Source organism: Cervus elaphus, chromosome 21 (assembly GCF_910594005.1).
Source record: "Cervus elaphus chromosome 21, mCerEla1.1, whole genome shotgun sequence".
NCBI lineage: Eukaryota > Metazoa > Chordata > Mammalia > Artiodactyla > Cervidae > Cervus > Cervus elaphus.
Window position 1 is genome coordinate 12,820,681 of NC_057835.1, and position 19,900 is coordinate 12,840,580.

A 19,900-nucleotide genomic window follows, 5' to 3' on the forward strand; every position below is an offset into this window, starting at 1 on the left:
GAGGTCACCCTTCAAGGCACAGGACCTTCTGTGCAGCCTCCCTGCTCCTGCGGGGCCCCTCCCTCCTCTGACTGTGCGCGACTGTCTAACACAACGATGAGGAAGGGGAAAAAGTAATGACAATGTCAGCTTGTGTGTTGAGTTACACTGGTGTAGTTTTGTCTACAACAGAAAACAGAATACAAGGCCATACTAAGGTTCAGAATCCAGAAGGTGACTGACTGTGTTTTGGCTCAAAATATGTCACAAATCAAAAGGTGACTTCGTACTGGATCAGTGTGATTCAACTACAAGACCAGTCTAAGTAGTGGAGCCAGTTTCCTTGAATAATATTCCTTTTCTCTGCCTGGGTCTTAGGAGGAGATCATTCATCGAGTCTTAAGACCTACCCCGCCACCTGCTTCTGATGCAGATGACTTAAGGGAGAAAGACGGACTGGTGAGAACCTGGTCTTGCTCTGATGGGAGCCATGGGCCACACCAGGTCACCAAAACTCTGTGTCAGCCAGCCCGCTTTCTTCCGCTCTTTTGAAATGGGAGATTCAGAGCCACTCACACCAGAATGGCCTTGAGCCATGCACATCTCAGGGTGTTTGCCAGCCAGGAGTCCTGAGAAACTGATGCCATTGTGGCATTTTAATATCTTTCACCCCACTCACCCAAGCACTGAAAACAGGCAGTGTACAGGGTGGAAACCTGCCTGTGAGGGCAGCTCCAGGCCAGCAGACCAGAGCCTACAGGGAGTGGTCCCTGAACCATGAAGGAGGGCTTGCAGGAGGCTGTCAGTAACGGATCTCCACCTCTCGGAAGCAGAGCTAATTTCTTGTTCCTGTATTCCCACAACTCCTTGTGCATGTCTGTTCTGGTCCTGAGTCTAGGATGGTTCAGTTAATCATACACGCCCACGACCTCCTTACTAGGATGTGAGCATCTATAATAAGAAAAATGACTACATCTTATTAATTTCACATTTCCCATTGCCCAGAACAATGTATGACTCAGTATGGACACTCAACAGAGTTTCAAAACTTCTAGATTTATGATATGAGCAATCTAGCACTAGAATGGCTTATTTAGTTACAGTCTGTAATTGCTCCTTAGGGTTTCCCAGGCGGCTCAGTAGTAAAGAATCCATAGGAGATGTGGGTTGGATCCCAGGGTCAGGAAGATCCCCTGGAGAAGGAAATGGCCAACCCACACCAGTATTCTCACCTGGGAAAACTCATGGACAGAGGAGCCTAGCAGGTTACAGTCAATGGGGTCTCAAAGAGTTGGACACAACTGAGCAATTAAACAGCACCAACATCAATTATTCCTTAAGTTGAGCACCTGGAGGATAGGAATCATATTGTGTTCATATTCAGCCATTACATCATAGTGAATATGCCACACGGCTGAGTATAGCCACATCATTTGGTTATACAGTTGGTTATTTGGACCTGGTTCTTTTTGACAAAGTCCGACAATCCTGAGTCCAAACTCCATCATTTACCTGCTCTGTGTGACCTTGGGAAAGTGAGTTAGCCTCCCTGGACCTCTGTTTCCTCACCTAACAGTGGTTGTGAGGATTAGATGGGATAACATTTGTCAAGTGCTTGCATTCAGCCAGGCACACACACAAGAAGACCCCAAAGAACAGAGGCTGGATTTAGAAAACCAGAGACCCCCACGGCACGGCTGATACTCGGCCAATGCCCTGGTCAGAACTCCTGAGTCCTCAGTCTGACCCTGTGAAATATATGTCGGAAAAAGTTAATAGTCTCTGCAGTCAGATAAAAAGAAACAGAACAGATGGAAAAGAGTTGGACAATAACTACCTTGAATACTTTTCCTTGCCAACTCCTGCCAAGATGTTGTAACACTCAGGTCTGATTCCCATATTTCTGAACAAATGAATTATGTCTTAGATTCTTTTTATCCAGCCCTTTCCTGCGCAATGGAAAGATGAAAAATGACATTTTCCAGCCTTTGGTAGGTAGGGTGAGGAGATGGGAAGAGGTGTGAGAGGACAGATGGGCAAAGAGGCATTGCACAGTGAGAAATCAGTCCTGAAGGCCCTAAATACCCAGAGCTGGTTTTGGATCTCCAGCAGAGCCACCAACCTAGGCAGGCATTCATGCCCCAGTCTCTGTGAGATAGTTAAAGCCTCCTCTATATGGCACATTACCCCTCCTCTCCCTCATGGAGACCCAGGGCTTCCCCAGTGGCTCAGTAGTAAAGAATCCACCTGCAATGCAGAAGCTGCAGGAGACATAGGTTTGATCCCTGGGTGGGAAGATCCCCTGGAGGAGGGCATGGGAACCCACCCCAGTATTCTTGCCTACAGAATCCCATGGACAGAGGCACCTTTGGGCTGCAGCCCATGGGGTTGCAAAGAGTCAGACACAACTGAGCAACTTATCACACATACACAGAAACCCACTGAGGCTATTTCATCATACAGGCCTGACGTTTTCCTTAAAACACTTCAAGATGTTAAAATAAAATAAAAGTCATAGATAGAGTGAACCCCAAACACAGGATACTCAAGGAGGGAGCAAAGAGGATTCCACTCAGCCTGGTAACAACCAACTCCAAAAAAATCTGCTACGCAGCAACAGAATGTCTTGGGATTAGTTAGTAAATTCATGTTTAAGTGTCAAGGACTAGATTCCACCAAGGAGCCCCATCCCAGGTCTCTAGGCTTGGACATGGTTCTGGAACACACGGCCAACCTACCACTGGTTTAATTTATTAGTTTATTAGTCAGTTTTATTTTTTCAATTTATTAGTCAATGGCCTCCATGGCCAGTTGAATTGAGCTGGGGGAAAACCAGCCAGACATTGCATCTAGACAGTTTCACATCCAATAGCTTGTGGGATGTGGGAGGCCCACCAGGCACAGCATGAAAGGGGAAGAGAGAAGTTTGGAGTCGTCAGAGCTGGGTTTGTAACCTGACTGCTTCCTGCTGGCTATGTGGCTCGGGTCAAATAACTTCCGCTTTCTGCGCCATACTCTCTTCATCTTAAAATGGAGGAAATAACATCCACTCCCCAGGGCACTGAGCAATAATTGTGTCGCTGCTCAGGGCAGGTCACTTACCAGGCTTCTGGTACCATCCGAAGGGGTAGGTACGGACCTCAGTGTCTGGGGAGCCACAGTCCAGAATGCGCCAGACCCCTCCATATTCCTCGCTGCACGTTTGAAGGCCCAAGCTGTTCAGAGTTAGGCACGTCACCTCTCCTCCTGGAGCAAAAAGTAACCAGGACCAGGGACATAATCATGATGCGAGATTCTAACTGAATGAGAAGAATTCTGCAAACTCATCCTTCGGCAGACGTGTGGGGTGAAGCGCCCTATTCCAGGGATGATCGTAGCCACTGATGAAAACCCTGCTGCCTTAGTGAGTTTCTGGTCTAAGAACATGGCAGCGGGGGCAACACACACTTGTCAAGCATCCTTCACGCACCCAGAGCTGTGTAAGGCTCTATTTGCGTCATACTGCTCATCCTCACAGAAGCCTGTGAGGAGGCTAGCACTTGCATCTCTATTTACAGATGAGGAAACTGAGACTCAGAGAGACACAGTGGCTCATCCAGGACCATTCGTCTAGTACGTGACAGAATCAAGTTTCAAATGCAGATCATATGGAGGGATTCCACGTTCAGCCCACCAAGCTGCCTGACCCAGGTCTTGAAAAGCAAGCAGAAGACAGTTTGGTGAGCCATGGCAGGAAGGCTACTTGGGTCAGGCACAAGTGTGGTGTCCGGCTGACTGGGTACTGGCCAGTAGCCCTGTCCCAGCTATCATATTTACCAGCCACCTGCCCTCTCTCAAGCCCCCACGAGGAGATGCTGTGGATTAGATCAGACCATAAATGTGAACAGAGCTTCCCTGGTGGATCAGATGGTAAAGAATCCACCTGCCTGCCAATGCAGGAAATGTGAGTTTGATCCCTGGGTCAGGAAGTTCCCCTGGAGAAGGAGACGGCAACCCACTCCAGTATTCTTGCCTGGGAAACCCCATGGACAGAGGAGCCTGGTGGGCTACAGACCATGGAGTCACAAAAGAGTCGGACACGACTTAGCGACTAAACAACAGCATAGGTGTGAACATGTTTCTAGACTGTAAAGTGCTGGGTACTTTACAGAAGGAGTTGTTACCACCATTACCTTTTAACTGAGAAACGTTCAGAAAGCCAAAGCCGGTGCAGCACGGGTCCATGTCACACAATCGCTCACATTCGAAGAAGCTGGCAGAAGAGGAGAAAGAGGAGGCCTGAAGGTTTGTGCTGGACGGGATCCTCGAGGTGGGCTGAATCACTGTCTTTCTGACTTCTGGGGGCCTGCTCTCTGTGACACCCTTCCCGGCATCCAGACACACAAGCTCTGCTCCTGCAACCCCCGACCCAGCACCAGGGCCAGGCTGATCCCCGTTTTCCCCCCTCCCTTTCTTCCCCACTCCCATCAGCGTGGGCAGTGCCCAGCCAGACCTCTTTTATCATCTTTTAAACTCCGTTTTCGAAAGCCAATCTTAAATGCCAGCAGCAGGGCATAGTTTTATATATCAACAACACTTTGTAGATCCATGGCTCATAGATGGACGACTCTCAAATTCTAACTTCTACAGGGAGAACTTGGTTAAAATTCACATTCCTGAGCGCCCCGTAAATGCTGATTCGGGAGGTCCAGGGTAAGATCCAGGACCACAGGTTGTAAGAAGCCCTTCTGGCGATTCTGATGGATGAGATTCACAGACTAGTGGAGAGAAACACTAGTCACATTCAATGAAAACAACGAAGTTATAGCTAATTAAAATATATTTTTAAAACTTTTCTTAATTTTTTTTTTCAGCTTCACTGTGTAGGATGTGGGATCTTAGTTCCCTGACTAGCAATTGAATCCATGCCCCCTGCATTGGGAGTGCAGTCTAAACCATTGCATCACCAGGGAAGTTCCACAGGATACATTTTTAAATAAAAAATTAAATAAAAGACTTTATATGCCTCGGACCCTATGAAAAGTTCTGCATGCTCTCTGGGTTCTGAACGCAGTAGGGAGAATTTGCTGATCAAGTTAATTTCAATGCTTGATAATTTGTACTAACTGATAAAAAAAAAAAAAAAAGGTCAAGTTCCCCTTTTGTATCAGTTGGCCTTAGGTTCAGGGCTAAATGTTGTGTTGATTATGAGTCACTGACCTTAGCCACGGTTTTAAGATAGAGTTGCCTCTTTATTACTTTTTCACCTTTGCTTTGAGTTTTGCAGTTTTTTATGCTTGTGTCTTTAACTGATATCATATCACCTTCTTTATGAAAATAGAAGGGTCCTCATAATAAGTATTGTAGAGGGCAGGGATGAATGAAAGCAGCTTACCCATTGGAAATGGATTTGTCAGACATAGACACTTTGTTTCTAATGGAAATCCCCGTCAGCTTTTGGAATGGTAGGCGACTGTAAAAATTCTTCACTCTGTCTTGCAGCACAACTACACAGAGGAAGAAAGACATCATATTATTTAAGGGGAGATGCACTGTAACCAGAAAAATACTTCTGTAGGGGACAAAGTATACAAACCCCTACTGAGAACTTCTGATTAAAGATAGCATATTAAACCCACAGACTTACTCTCTGTTCTCTCCCCAAATCTCACTAAAATCATAGCAAAGGGATTTTTGTAAAGGCATACACCCACAAGGCAAAAGAGAATAGGAAACAGGACAGAGTGACAAGTTTCGGAAGCCAGAAAAAATAGAGAGGAGTAAAAATTGACCTCATAAACCTAAGAAGGCTGAATTCTTGACTTTTCTGTGGGAAGAAGCAACCCCATACACCCTCTGGGGGGGCTTCCCAGGTGGCTCAGTGGTAAAGAATCTGCCTGCCAGTGTAGGAGATGCAGGCGACATGGGTTCAATCCCTGGGTCAGGAAGATCCTTGGAGCAGGAAATGGCAACACTCCAGTATATTGCCTGGAGAATCCCATGGACAGAGGAGCCTGGCAGGCTACAGTCTGTGTGAGCTAAGTCACTTCAGTCGTGTCCAACGCTATATGACCCTGTGGACTGCCATCTGCCAGGCTCCTCTGTCCGTGGGATTCTCCAAGCAAAAATACTGGAGCGGGTTGCCATGTTCTCCTCCAGGGGATCTTTCTGACCCAGGGATCGAACCTCACCTCTTACGTCTCCTGCATTGACAGGTGGGTTCTTTGCCACCAGTGCCACCTGGGAAGGCCCTAGGCTAGAGTCCATGGGGTCACAGAGAGTCAGACATGACTTGGCACACACACATACATCTTCTGGAGTCCTGAAAGCTTTATGCATCCACAGTACTGGGATGAAAGTGAGCTGAGGCAGAATGGCATGGAAGTCTTTTACAGAAGCAGGTATGTCTCCAGAGGTCTTCTTGTTTTCCAACAACTTCCCCTTCCCATTGTACAAAGGTGAGGTCTCTCAGGGGCACCTGAGCGAGTTACAGTGCGAACAGGACCATGCTGAAGCCAGGGAATTTTTTTTCCAGTTAGTCTAAGTGGTGAACATTGAGACTCCTTCATTTTTCCAACCTTATTTGGCATCTAAACCATAAGCAGCCAGGCTCATGTCCCCAGGCCAGATATTATACACGATTCATCTGGAGGAAGGGCCTAAACACGTAGATATGAAAATGGTCATCGCTCAGTTATGTTCAACTCTTTGTGACCCCATGGACTATAGCCTGTCAGGCTCCTCTGTCCATGGGATTCTCCAGGCAAGAATACTGGAGTGGGTTGCCATTCCCTTCTCCAGGGAATCTTCCCAACCCAGGGATCGAAGCCAGGTCTTCTGCACTGCTGGCAGATTCTTTACCATCTAAGCCACCAAGGAAGTCCACATAGATGTGAGGGAGTCCCCAAAGGGCAGCCCAACTAGGTCATCCTACAAAGAAACCCAAGGTCAACATGCTCCCACCACACACTTAGAGCTTCCCAGTTAGCTTCTGGGCCCCTCTCTTACACTGAAGTGGAAAATCAAGGGTTACCAGATACCTAAGAAAGGCCTCCAACAAAGAAGACAGAACAGTAAGCGGAAGATCACAACATCACGGAAGAAGTGAAAACTATGCAAGGTGAATCCCTCTCCCCAGAGTATCACTGATGTTCCCAAAGGGTAAAATCAACTTCTGTCTTATTGAAGCCACAGCTGTTGGGATTTTCTCTGATAAACATCCAATGGGAATTCCCACTGCTATACTCAATAAACATGATTTCTAAGAGCAGTCGAGTCCAGAGCAAGCTTCTTCTTTCTGGTCAATCTGATACATTTCTAAATGCCTCTGCATCTCTACAAGAAGCCTGGGTAACTTCCCTTAGAAAAGAAGAAGAGCTGATCAGGGTATTTCTAAAACCACAGAGTCAGCAGCCCACTGAAAATGCAGTTTGGGATGATCCGACCAAGCGCTCACCTTTCTTCCTGTAGAGGGCACTTGGCCTTCGGGGCAGGATCAGCCTGCAGCCCTTGGGACTGGACTCCAGGATATCGTCACACACCTGGGCCTCCGGGTAGAGGGTGCAGATGAAGTACAAGGGTTCACTGTCCATTACCTCTGCCAGCTGACAGAAAGAGGGCTCTCCAACACAGCCTACAGGCAAGACAGCAGCTGGGTGTTAGTCCCTGGGAGGCTGGTGGGGGAAGGTTATCCCTGCAGGATCTTCTGGGACAGTAGAGGTTGCCCAGTCTGGAAGGCTCAAGAAAAATACCAGGGTTCTGCCAGCTGGAAAACAGTGAGTCCAGGGGGCTCTGAACAAAGGCAGAGCCGGGAGAGTGAGGGGTCAGCTGTAAACTCAGCAATATGGGAGGAGAGAAGGTGAAATACCATTGAGCCTTCCCCGGGAGCATCTCAGAGGCAGTCAGGGTCTCAGACTACAGACCATAGGATGTAAAACTTGGTGACGCTGTGAACAGTCTCCCCTGCTCCCACTCTCGTGTCCAACTTTGTTCTGGTACATGTGAGCTCGTTGAGAGAGAGGGGGGTATGACTGACTCACTTTTTATTTTCTCATCCCCAAGGTCAAACACAGAGTCTAGAACATAGCACATGCTCAACACAGGACATACCTATCGGGTAGAGAATAGCTGGATGAATGGATGGATGGATTGATGGATAGATGATAGATGGATGGATGGATGGATGGATGGATGGATGGATGGATGGATAGGAGGATGGATGGATGGATGGATGGATGGATGGATGGATGGATAGGAGGATGGATGGATGGATGCATGAATTATTGGATGATTGGATGATAGGTTCTGGGAGCAGAGTAGATACTGACTACACAATCAGCTTCTGAAGATGTGGTTATGTCCTGTCTTCTGTATCACTCATGACACTAATACTGAAGTGCTCTCTGAGTTATGCTATTGAATTTGATCTTGTCTATGTCTCAAGAGTTGTTAACCTAGGCCTGTGTTGCCTGACCACAGGGTGGAGAAGAAGGAGGATGAGGGCTAAGATACTCACGAGAAAGGCACCACAGGTTTGCCTGCTGAAGCGAAAATAAGTGTTTGAAAAGCCAGTGTTGCTGGCTGGGCAGGGATAGGTTTCGATCAACAATGACCTGGTTAAGGTCCACAGAGGAGAAAAGGCCTGTTGTCAAATCTGAAAAAGAAAGGGCGAGTCAACTTCCTTTGGCTTTATCTCATGGCAAATCTCTCTGTCTGTCTCTCTCTCTCTCTTTCTGACTCTCTCTCTCTCACATATGCATGCATACACACACACACACACACACACACACACACACACACACACACTTGCAGGCTCAATGATCCCAGAGCCAGTTTGGAATCAATATGGCTGGGAGTCTGGTAAGGCAAGAAAAGTTCAGAAGGTCCCAGAAAGTCCTAAAAACTATGGAGTTGCAAAATCTTAGAATCTTTGTTGGGGAGTAAACCTGAGAGCCATCTGGTTCAACTTTTCACTAAGGCAGGACTCTTGCTCACGACATTTCTGTCCAATCTCCCTGAAGAGACTCATGTGACTTGTCTATCCTGACCGCAGCAGCCCACCCCACAGTTAGGAAGTCGAGGAGTCAAATCTGCCTCTTTGTAAATGAGAACCACTGATATGCCCTCTGTCTTCTGAAGCCACGTGGAATATCTATCTCCCTCCCAAATGGCAGCCTTCATCTGTGAAGACAGCTCTCAGCTCTGCTCAGCCCCAGACTTGAAAGTTCCAGCTTACCCATCATGGGTCCATTCACAGATCAGACCTTTGGCATGACCATCTTGTCTCCACAGCCAGACCCCCAAGTATATCAAGAAGTTTGGGGTGGGTACCTGTTTCTGTTGGAGATGCTGGCCTTGGTTCCATGTCTCTTCTGCATCCCATAGACTCAGACCGGGACCCCATGTCAGAATCTAGGAGAGAAAAAGGGATTATTGTTCTAATATTCGAGAGGAAAAGGGAGGTATTTTTCTGGCCAACAAAATGATAATGACAATGTGAGAAATCCTTAGGGTCCACAGTCAGGGGCCCCAATAAGATCTGAACAAATCCAGTGGCATAGTTCTGCATTCTTTGGCTTTTTATGGAACATCAACCAACTTCTCCATAAGAGAACTATCATTGTCCTTGATGCTGAAATTATCAACATTTACAAAATCCTCCAGAGTTAACAGAGTATGCTCATAAATATTGGTCTTCACAAGACTCCATGAAGGTAAGGAGTAAGATTTCCATTTTACTCTTGAGAAAACTGAGACTCAGAGACTTGAAATAACTTATTCTAGAACAGGCAGGTGGAGAGTAAATGAAATGGAATTCAAAAGAGTTAAATAAAACTCCCAAGTCAGTAACAGGTCTTCCATGATGGGGGAACTAGGTTTTAGGTGGATCTCGGGATGCTTCTGCTTAGTGGGGCAAATGTCCTAGGGGAGAAGCAAGTCCTTAGTTTTCCACCAGCTAGAAGGTTATTTACCAGAATTTTATTTTTTTATTTTTTTAATTGAAGTATAGTTATACACACTATTATAAAAGTTGTTCATGCTCAGTCGCTCAGTCATGTCCAACTCTATGCGACCCCATGGACTGTAGCCCACCAGGCTCCTCTATCCATTGAATTCTCCAGGCAAGAATACTGAAGTGGGCTGCCATTTCCTCTCCCAGGGGATCTTCCCAACCCAGGGATCAAATCGATGTCTCCTGCATTGGCAGGTGGATTCTTCACTGCTTTGTTTGTCCTCCTTTGAGTTTATGAACATTGGCCAAGTGCCTACTCAGAGCCAGAGACTGTGAAAGGCATGTGGGATGAGTCTAACATGATGAGAGAGAAGACTGAGCTCCTGGGAGGGAGGCACCTGGGTCTGAGTCCCCCAGGAGAAGGGCCTCAAGTGTGTGGTGTCCTCAGAGCTCCCATGCTACTGACAAAGACACCTGGTGGTCAATGAACTTGATCTCACAGGACCCAGTGCTTACTTCATCCCTCCCTGGGTTTCCACACTTTTCATTTTTGTTTTACAACTTTAATATCTGATGAGAATTGAGGCCCTTCTCTCCACACAGGGCACTCACTTGGACAGTCACCACGGTCCCCACCACAGAGCTCACCTTTCCAGAGATAAACCTGCTGGAAGCTGGTAAAGGTGTCCTTAGTTCCTTCCAGGGGGGTCAGACCTGCAAAGAAGATGTTTATTTGTATGAGCTCGAGTGTGCTTGCTCCTACTAGGGACTCACCATGACCACAACTGCCTCACCAACCCGACACTGGCCCCTCCTGAGCCTGACACTCTGTTTCCCATACAAGGTGCATCCCAAAGTCTATCTTGGAGCTCTCTTCCAGTGGCTAGTACAAAACTAGAGCTGGCCAGAGTATAGCTGTTAGCATAACTGACACCATCTTGGGCCCATGCAGTTCCTCCTATTCTTCCATTGAAGCCTAGGACTGTCCAGGTTGGTAAATCACTTCTCTGTTGTCAACGGTTTTGTAGTTAATATGTATTGTTTAACAATTGTTGGGCTTCCCAGGTGGTTCTGGTGTTAAAGAATCTGCCTGCCAATGTAGGAGACTCAGGTTTGATTCCTAGGTTGGAAAGATCCCCTAGAGGAGGAAAATGGCAATCCACTCTAGTATTCTTGCCTGAAAAATTCTGTGGACAAGAGGAGCCTGGAGGACTACAGTTCATGGGGTTGCAAAGAGTCAGATGTGACCGAGCAGATGAACCCACACACAACAATTGTTAAGTCCAGGTGGTTTCTGTGCTCTGGTAGCCTCCAAAAAATGATGAAGACCTTGGCTGATATATTCCCAGCACCCATGAGTCTAGCTACCCATTCATAAATCTTGACTTAGGAATGCATGCCTTGTTCCCAAGCACGTACCTCTATTTGCTTTTGTTGTTCAGCCATTCTCTCAGTTGTGTCTAACTCTTTGTGACCCTATGGACTGTAGCCCACCAGGCTCCTCTGTCCATGGGGTTCCCTCAGGCAAGAATATTGGAGCAGGTTGCCAATTCCTTGTCCAGGGGATTTTCCTGGACCAGGGATTGAACCTGAGTCTCCTGTATAGGCATGCAGATTATTTACCACTGAGCCACTAAGGACATACTCCTATGTGTGTATATGTGCCCAGTCATGTCCAACTCTTCAGGACCCTAGGTTAATTATAAATCATCCCAGGGGCTCCTCAACAGTGCAGAGTATAGCTACTAATGGTTCTAGATCACTGATGTTGGATCCCCATCCAACCCTCTAAGTAAGTTACCCTGTAATAAATTGAACCACTGATTATTTGGAGCTGCCTGCCTCATTTCCCAGTGTCAAGATACCTTCTCAGTTCAGTGGGCCCTTTTCCTTCCCTCTGTCCTCACCAGACTCCACATGTCTTTCTTAGGGCACCAAAGGGACTACAGGGGGAAGGGTCATGGTGCTGTGACACTTAGCATCACTTAAGGAACTGAGGATTGGTTTAAAGAGATCAGAACTTAAAGAAGAGTCAACAGTTGCATTAATTTTCCATCTCACTTAAGGCCTCTGAGTCCCCATTGGCAAATGGGGATGGTATTTGTGAGGCCAGGAATTTCTATCTTCCGATCCATGCTTGACCATAATTTTCCAGCTCCTTAAATACACTGCCAGAGGCTGAGAATTGAGCCTTATTCCTCTTTTTCTCACCCAAACCTAGCATAACCCGTGGTATAGAACCAGTGTTCAGCACATTCATGAATGCAAAGAGGTATGTGTAAGGAAAACAAAGCAGCCAATGGTTTTCGGATTCCACCAAGTAAACCCAGAGGCTCACTGCACAAGCACAAGAAGGCTGACCGTGAAACTGGTTTTCTTCCTGCACACTTCTGATCCTGCACTCCATTCCTCAAAGCCTCTCCAGTTCTATGTTTTTGATGGTAAGGTACAGAAAACAGAAGCTACACGATTCCTCCTTTTCCTGGCTAATGGTTTAGGTTGTTCAGACATTGTTCCATGCCTTCCACAAGAACTGAGTTAAAACTTCCCCATTACATAAACAGGCCTGCAGACTCTGACGCATGTAACCTGCTCTCTCTGTAATCAAGGCTGCAGGAACACATACACATTTAGAATGGTGGGAGTTTGGCATGGAGCCTGATTCTTGACGGTTGATGGGTGTTATGTGATCTTAACTGACTTCAAGACAATTCTGCAGAGACCCTGTGCTGCATCTGGGGTGTAAAAGCTTGACTTTAAAAACCTGGAAGTGTTGTTGTTCTGTTGCTAAGTCAAGTCCGACTCTTTGTGACCTCATGGACTGCAGCATGCCAGGCTTTCCTGTTTTTCACCATCTCCTGGAGTTTGCTGAGATTTGTGTCCATTGAGTCAGTGATGCCATCCAACCATTTCATGCTCTGTCACCTCCTTCCCCTCCTGCTGTCAATCTTCCCCAGCATCAAGGCCTTGTCCAATGAGTCGGCTTTTCACATCAGGTGGCCAAAGTATTGGAGCTTCAGCTTCAGTCCTTCCAGGGAATATTCAGGATTGATTTCCTTTAGGATTGACTGAACTGGGGGTGGGCAGGTTCCTAAACTGGAAAGCCCAGGTTTCAGAATCTACCTTTTACTGGCCATTTTCTCTTCTCTGTATTATTCTCCCCCCCATGTCTCTACTTCTATTCCTTGTCCTTCCTGTATAAACTACACTCCTGAACCCTAGTCTCAGGCTCTGCTTGGTGCTAATGATGGCTACTGTAAAGAACCAATAGGGTCATCCGTGTGTAAGTATCCGCCATACATCCACTCCAGAGTCATCCGGTGACAACAAGCATCATGAGTTCCTCCCTCTCAGCCCCCAGCACTCCAAGAAAATGACAATCATTGATACAAAACAGACTCCCATAAAGAGAATGCCAGCCAGCAAGCTGAGCCTCACCATGAACCAACAACATGAAGCTTTAGGATTTAGAACAAACCCAGGAGTACTTCTGCCAAGGCCTGTTTCTCCCATCAAATTTTAAATCCCTATGGACATTAGAAGATGCTTAATCTGCCTATTTTTTATTCATTTATACTACAAGTCACTGTCGGAAATGAGACAGAGCTTAGAGATTGCTGCTGCTGCTGCTAAGTCGCTTCAGTTGTGTCCAACTCTGTGCGGCCCCATAGATGGCAGCCCACCAGGCTCCCCCATCCCTGGGATTCTCCAGGCAAGAACACTGGAGTGGGGTGCCATTTCCTTCTCCAATGCATGAAAGTGAAAAGTGAAAGTGAAGTTGCTCGGTCGTGTCTGACTCCTCACAACCCCATGGACTGCAGCCCACCAGGCTCCTCCGTCCATGGGATTTTCCAGGCAAGAGTACTGGAGTGGGGTGCCATGTCCTTCTCCAGAGCTTAGAGATTACTAAGACTTTTTCTTAGAAACAAGATCAATCTAGCCAACACCAAATAGTTGAAAAAGTCCAGAGATGTCCATTGGGAATTTAGGAGAGCAAACTCTGAGTGGATTCCTCTATTGAGACACATGTCAACCCAGGCACAAAGGTTAACAAGAAAGCTGGTGACAGGAAAGAGAAACCTCATGAAGTGAAAAGTGCCAATAAGATGGTTTCCAGGTGATTCGTGGGGTTGTTTGTTTGGAGATGTATTTGTTTGTTCTGGGTAATATCAGAAGTCTACCCTAAACTCCTCTGGAGTGAGAAAGGGTTGGTTGGCTTAACAGAAGAGGAGACATGTCCCTCAGCTCTCTCCCAAATAAGCCTACTTACAAAATTCTCCTTCCTCTGTTTTGCTACCTTTTACATCATCCAAGTAGGTGTTTGGGGGTCCGGGAAATGGTTCTTGAGAATTTACATTGAATGTCCACAGTGATTCCTCACTTGGAAATGTCATAGCTATTGTGTATTGATGTCTGGATGAAAATTCAATTTTAATGCCCTGTTTCATACACACATAAAATTGTGCTATGGTGGTGGTTTAGTTGCTAAGTCAGATCCGACTCTTGCAACCCCATGGACAGTAGCCCACCAGGCTCCTCTGTCCATGGAATTTCCCAGGCAAGAATATTAAGTGGGTTGCCATTTCTTTCTCCAAGGCATCTTCCCAACCCAGGGATCGAACCTGGGTCTCCTGCATTGGCAGGCAGTCTCCTGCGTTGCAGAAAGATTCTTTACTGACTGAGCCACCAGGGAAGCCCAAAATTGTGCTATAGAAAAAAAAAATTTTTTTTAAGAGAGAGTAAAGACGTGCTCAGGGGGATTCTGTGTCCAATGATCTGTCATCAGCCCATAAGATGGGCAAACAGGAAGCCCACCACACTTTAATAACGTCCCTATAGGTCACCCCAACTAGCCTGTGAGCCCCTTGAGAGCAGAAACCACTCCACCCATCTCAGTGATCCAACTGCCCGGCTGGGCACCTCACAGCCAGCTGCTTCTCAGGACGAGAGGTGAACGGGTGAGCTCAGCAACTCCCCTCCCGATGGCTGTCCTGCACCCCCCACTCGGCACTGCAGCGCACACTCGCCCCTCCGCCTCTCCTGCACCTTTTGTTCCCTTGCCCCCACAGTCCTTCAGACTCCTGGAGTAGAGCAGGCTGGTAGCTGACATTCATCACCCAATGACTGACTGCAGTACAGCGGCCCCAGAGAGATGGCCAGCCAGCACACTTTTCAATTACCAGACCCCTTAGTTTGCTGCTTTGAGGGAAGGATCCCTCTGAAGCACTTTCTGCTTCCAGCCAAGCAGGTGCAGGACCATCTCAGCAGACAGTGAGTGCTGCCCCTGACAACTCTGATCCCCGAAGCTGCAGCTGAAGCCCTAGCCACGGCAATTAATGCAAAGATAGCTTCTTGAAATGTGACACGTCACAGCTTTGAACCTCACTCCCATGAGCAAAAGTGTGATACAACCTCACATTTGTGCCTCAGATGGCCTCGGTCTCACCAGACTGTCAAACACGGATCAACTGAGCTGATGGAAAATGCTTTGTAAAATGCAACACGGATACTGACATGCTTACTATTTGAATTTAGGGTGTTCCATTCACTGACGCTTTCTAAGTAAATGCTCATTCTCCAAGAACCAGGCCACCTGACGAAGCAGGTCCTGAGCATACCTGTGAGCTGACCGACGAGTCGACGTCCAAACCAGACGTCCTGCAGAACACTTCTGCTGGATGTGCAGGCAGGGGACCAGGGACTTGGGGTTCAGAAAACCACCTTAAACTTCAGCCTGTAGTGCATGTTAGCAATCCTCTGTCGATGGGATTTTCCCGGCAAGAGTACTGGGAGTGCCTCCCCCAAGAACGGGTAGCCATTTCTTCCTCCAGGGGATATTCCCGGCCCAGAGATCAATCCCCATGTTCCTGTATCTGCTGCATTGGCAGGAGGATCCTTTACCACTGAGCCACCTGGGAAGCCCTGCTTCATTGTGTAAGATATTAAAAAGTACACCCCTATTTTGCAGATGAAAATCCTGAGGTTCGGGGTGGGGGGATTAGGTGATTTGAACAAGGTTATGGAACTGGTGGGGGAGGAGGAAGCAGGATTCAGCTGCAACGTTTTCAGTGCAAACCACTGCTCCGGCATCTCCAGTATCTACCCAGTGCCCGTCTGGGCAGTATTCCAAGGACTTCACATGCATTCTTCCTAGGATCCTTCCAACCTCCCCAAGCATCAGAAATCACCATAAAACTCATTTTATAATTAGAAAAACCAAGACAAAGAGATCATACAATGAGTAAGCATTCACCTTGGGATTTGCCTCCTGAAGTCTGATTCCAGAGTCTGCATTTTAATGAGCATCTAACCATTTGCTAAATGGAAGGAAGAGAAGTTGACCCTCAACCACCGTGGGATGGATGGAGTTCCTCTTTACTGCCCCTACCTCCTCTCATGTTCTCCCAATCCAGTCTACACTGGTTCCATCAGCTGTTCAGATACCTGGAATTCTCACTCTTCTTTCCTTTCATCAATATCTGCCATTAGGAAAGGATTTTTTCAGCTATTCGCACTTTAGTAAGAATTTTAATCCCTATGTTTACTTTCTCAGGGGTTAATTGTACTTGAAGCTGACTTTCTATTGTGGAAAGGAAGGATCCCTTCCTTTCCTTACAGTTCCCAACTGGAGGTGACCTCCAAGTCACCCTGTATACAAAGCAACCCTCAATCTGGAACATCACGAACATGACTGAGGCTGCCTGAAATTCCCAGCAAAGAGTTCCCTTCATAAAGCTCCACCTGGACCCCAAGATATACATATACACCCAGGGCCCTGGAAAAAAAACTTCAAAAGTAACCACTCCATCTCAGGGAGGCCAGATGAGGGCACAGTCTCCACTTCTTGGGCATGGACCAAGCACACACTCTGTGTTAAGCGATTCACTCTGCATTTACTGCCCACGAATTGATCATGTATCTTTCTTCAAATGCTCGTTTTCACCCTGGGCTACCTCTCAGAATAACGGATCCCATATGTTAACTTTCCATCATAGAAATAAACTATTTGATTTTATTTACCACAAAAGAAACGAATCCTCATGGAATTCCACCAAATTCTGTAATATTTTTTTCCAGGCTTTGGTGAATAGGCATTCCACAGGTACTATGTACAGTCTCTATTCCAGGTCTTACGTTCCATAGTGTGAATCCAGAAGTTAATAAGACACAGATCTTATTATATACTATATAATAAGTCTAGTTCTTAAAATATAACCAAAAATGACAGATATCATTTAATGATATCATGTAATATTAATACTGTGTGTCAAATATTCTACTAAGTTCTACACGGGGATCATCTGAAAGTACCAATATAAGGAGGCAGTTAAGAAAGTCACTTTGGAGGCCTTTGGAGGCAGAATGCCTGGACTGAGGTCCCAACCCTTCTACTTACAGCTCTGAGACCTTGGGAAGCCCTCACTTGCTTGCCTCAGTGTCTACAGCTGTAAAATGGGAACAATGGTAACACTAGTGCCTCCCCCAAAGCACCATGTTGAGGATCCGTGAGTTAGAACAGCTCAAGACCTTGGAGCAGGGCCTGGCTCTTAGTAAGCATGATGGAAGACATTTCTATGAGTACTGTTATTGTCTATCCTCTCCTTTCATCTTCACAGAAACCCAGTGAGCGGGGAGCTGTCATTACCCCATTAGCAATCAGGCCTGCAGACATTTACTGGCTTGCTCAAGGCCACACAGCTGGTGTCCAAAACTGTAATTCAGCACCACGGGGCAAACTCTCAACTGGGCCAGGGAGGGAAGCAGCCAGACAAAGGCTCAGCTTCAGCGCACTGCCCATTGCCCTGTGCTTCCTAAAAGACCAATGCATGAAGTACGCTTGAAGGCCCACAGAGGAGGAAGGAATAAGCTCTGTGGGTAGTCAGGGAGGGCTCTTGGAGGAGGTGACCTTGAGCTCACTGCCATTGGAACCCCAAGAGCTGCAGCACATTGAGAAGCAGAGCATGGAAACTTCTCCGGGAGGCAGGACCCAGTCTCTGCCAGCCCATAGAGGACCACGTTCCAGGGGATCTCACGGCTCTTTTGACAGGTCAGCCCCCTCCCTCCTCTTTCTGGCTGACACCAGCGTGGGCTTTCGCCCCTCCCCGCTCAGAGGGTAGACTGGAACCATGGGGTCCAGTTCTGACGTTCAAGGGCTGGCAGATAAATAGAGCAGAGAGTAGATAAGATGGAGCCTGGCTGCCCCTGACCTCACACTGGATCTGAAGAAGTAAGTGAGCAACTGGGCCCTGTAAACTCAGACTCTTGAGGTCGGAAGAGAACTTCCAGGTCACCTACTTACTCAGAGCTTCTTAGACTTAGCGGACATAGCATCATCAGACAGCCTGTTAGAGTGGATCCCTGGGGGTTCGGGGAGAGGCCTGAGAACGCGTATCTCTCCTGATCCCCTGGTGATGCTCAGCCTGCCTGCTGGTCCTGACCACACTGAGGCGCACTGGTGTGGTCTGTCCTGGCTCAGGAAAGAGCAGTCTCAGCCCCTCCCAGGTAGAGATCTGCAGGTGGAGGCCACCCAGGGCCAGGGGAGACAGAGAGAGCTGACTGCCCACTGGGGTCGCAGTTGCTAACATATCTCCCTATAAAATGAGGGGTGGAGTGCATGATCTCGGGGTGACCTTTAGATCCAACACTTACATGCTTGAGGAAAAGGTTGGAAGAGCTTCTCAAAGGAAAAAGACCAAGGAGCCAGCTCAAGGGTTATTTCCATCAGTTGAGCCCATGTCAGGGGCCCCACAGTTCCTCACGCCCCTCTAAGTAGGATGGGCGGTGCAGTGGTTACCGCCTGGAATTCCTTAACTGTCAGAGGGGGAAGTCTGCCCAGGGGGGCACTCACTTGGGAGACAGATTGCATTTTGGCCTCCAGTTCTTCACCCCTCCTTGGAACCACACATTTTACACAGGACTCTGCAGTCGCTCCCGCTAAAGAATGGAGTATGTTTCCCCAGCCCTGACTTCAGGTGAGGCCAGCGCAATGAGGTCTTGGTGACAGTGTCGGACCCAAGTCTCATCCTTCAGTGTCCCGGCTTGCCTTCCCTGTTCTCTCCCTCTCCTGGGACGTCCCAGGTGGCACTAGCGGTAAAGAACCTGCCTGCCAGTGCAGGAGACACAGGAGATGTGGGTTGGATTCCAGGGTCGGGAAGATTCCCTGGAGGAGGGGATGGCAATTCATTCCAGGACTCTTGCCTGGAGCATCCAAGGACAGAGGAGCCTGGCGGGCTACTCACAAAGAGTCGGATGCAACTGAAGCCACCTGGCATGCACGCACGCTCCCACTTCCGCCCACAGGAGAATAAGCTCATCTAGAAGGCGAGGCACGGAAGCAGGGCCAGGCCACCGCGGTCAAGTCCAAGCAACATCATCCAATTGCCAAGTGACCCCAGTACATGAGCAAACCTGGCCGAGGTCAGCACAGCCGTCCCCCTGAGCCTGCCTACCCTGAGCCAACCTGAGGCCCCAGAGCCACACCACGCTTCTTATGGAGCATTGCTGAGAAGCTCTGGTTGCTTTTAATGCAGCATTTTGGTACAAATTCTTTTTGGAAGGATGAATTCCTCAGGATACAGAGAGGGTTCCCAGCAGAGGAGCAGACCTTGCTGGTGAACCCAGGTCACTGTGAAGGAACGCACCCGGGACGAAGGCAGACACTTACCCCCGATCTCCTGTCCTCCCAGACGCAGCGTCGCCTGGCGGCTGTCCTGGTCGTAGGTCACCCCGGGACAGGAAGCATTAGCCTGGGCTTCCGCAGGGTCCCTCCAGTCTCTGACGTGACACAGCAGGACATCGGGGGAGCTCAGCAACCCACAGAGGAGAGGACCTGCGGAGTCACGAGACGGAGGAGAGGTGGGCGTTATGGGAAACAAGCAGGGGCCCCTTGGAGACGCACGTCTGCGCCCTGAGAGGCTCGCAGGATGCAGGCAGGGAACCAGTCCTCGGGAATGGGCACAGGAATTCAGGAGCCTGCTTTTGATTTGGCCC

At 48.0% G+C, this 19,900-nt stretch overlaps 1 protein-coding gene across 1 annotated transcript in view; it reads right to left on the reverse strand.

The window, feature by feature from the left end:
• The window catches only part of TG (thyroglobulin), a 235,546-nt gene that overhangs the window by 151,171 nt on the left and 64,475 nt on the right, over positions 1-19,900 (reverse strand). The window contains exons 27-34 of the mRNA XM_043880093.1: positions 19,575-19,739; positions 10,559-10,624; positions 9,289-9,369; positions 8,474-8,611; positions 7,415-7,591; positions 5,354-5,465; positions 4,152-4,231; positions 3,082-3,225 (exon numbers count right to left, since the gene is read on the reverse strand). Coding sequence (XP_043736028.1) covers positions 3,082-3,225; positions 4,152-4,231; positions 5,354-5,465; positions 7,415-7,591; positions 8,474-8,611; positions 9,289-9,369; positions 10,559-10,624; positions 19,575-19,739 — 963 coding nt within the window. The remainder of the gene's footprint in view (positions 1-3,081; positions 3,226-4,151; positions 4,232-5,353; positions 5,466-7,414; positions 7,592-8,473; positions 8,612-9,288; positions 9,370-10,558; positions 10,625-19,574; positions 19,740-19,900) is intronic.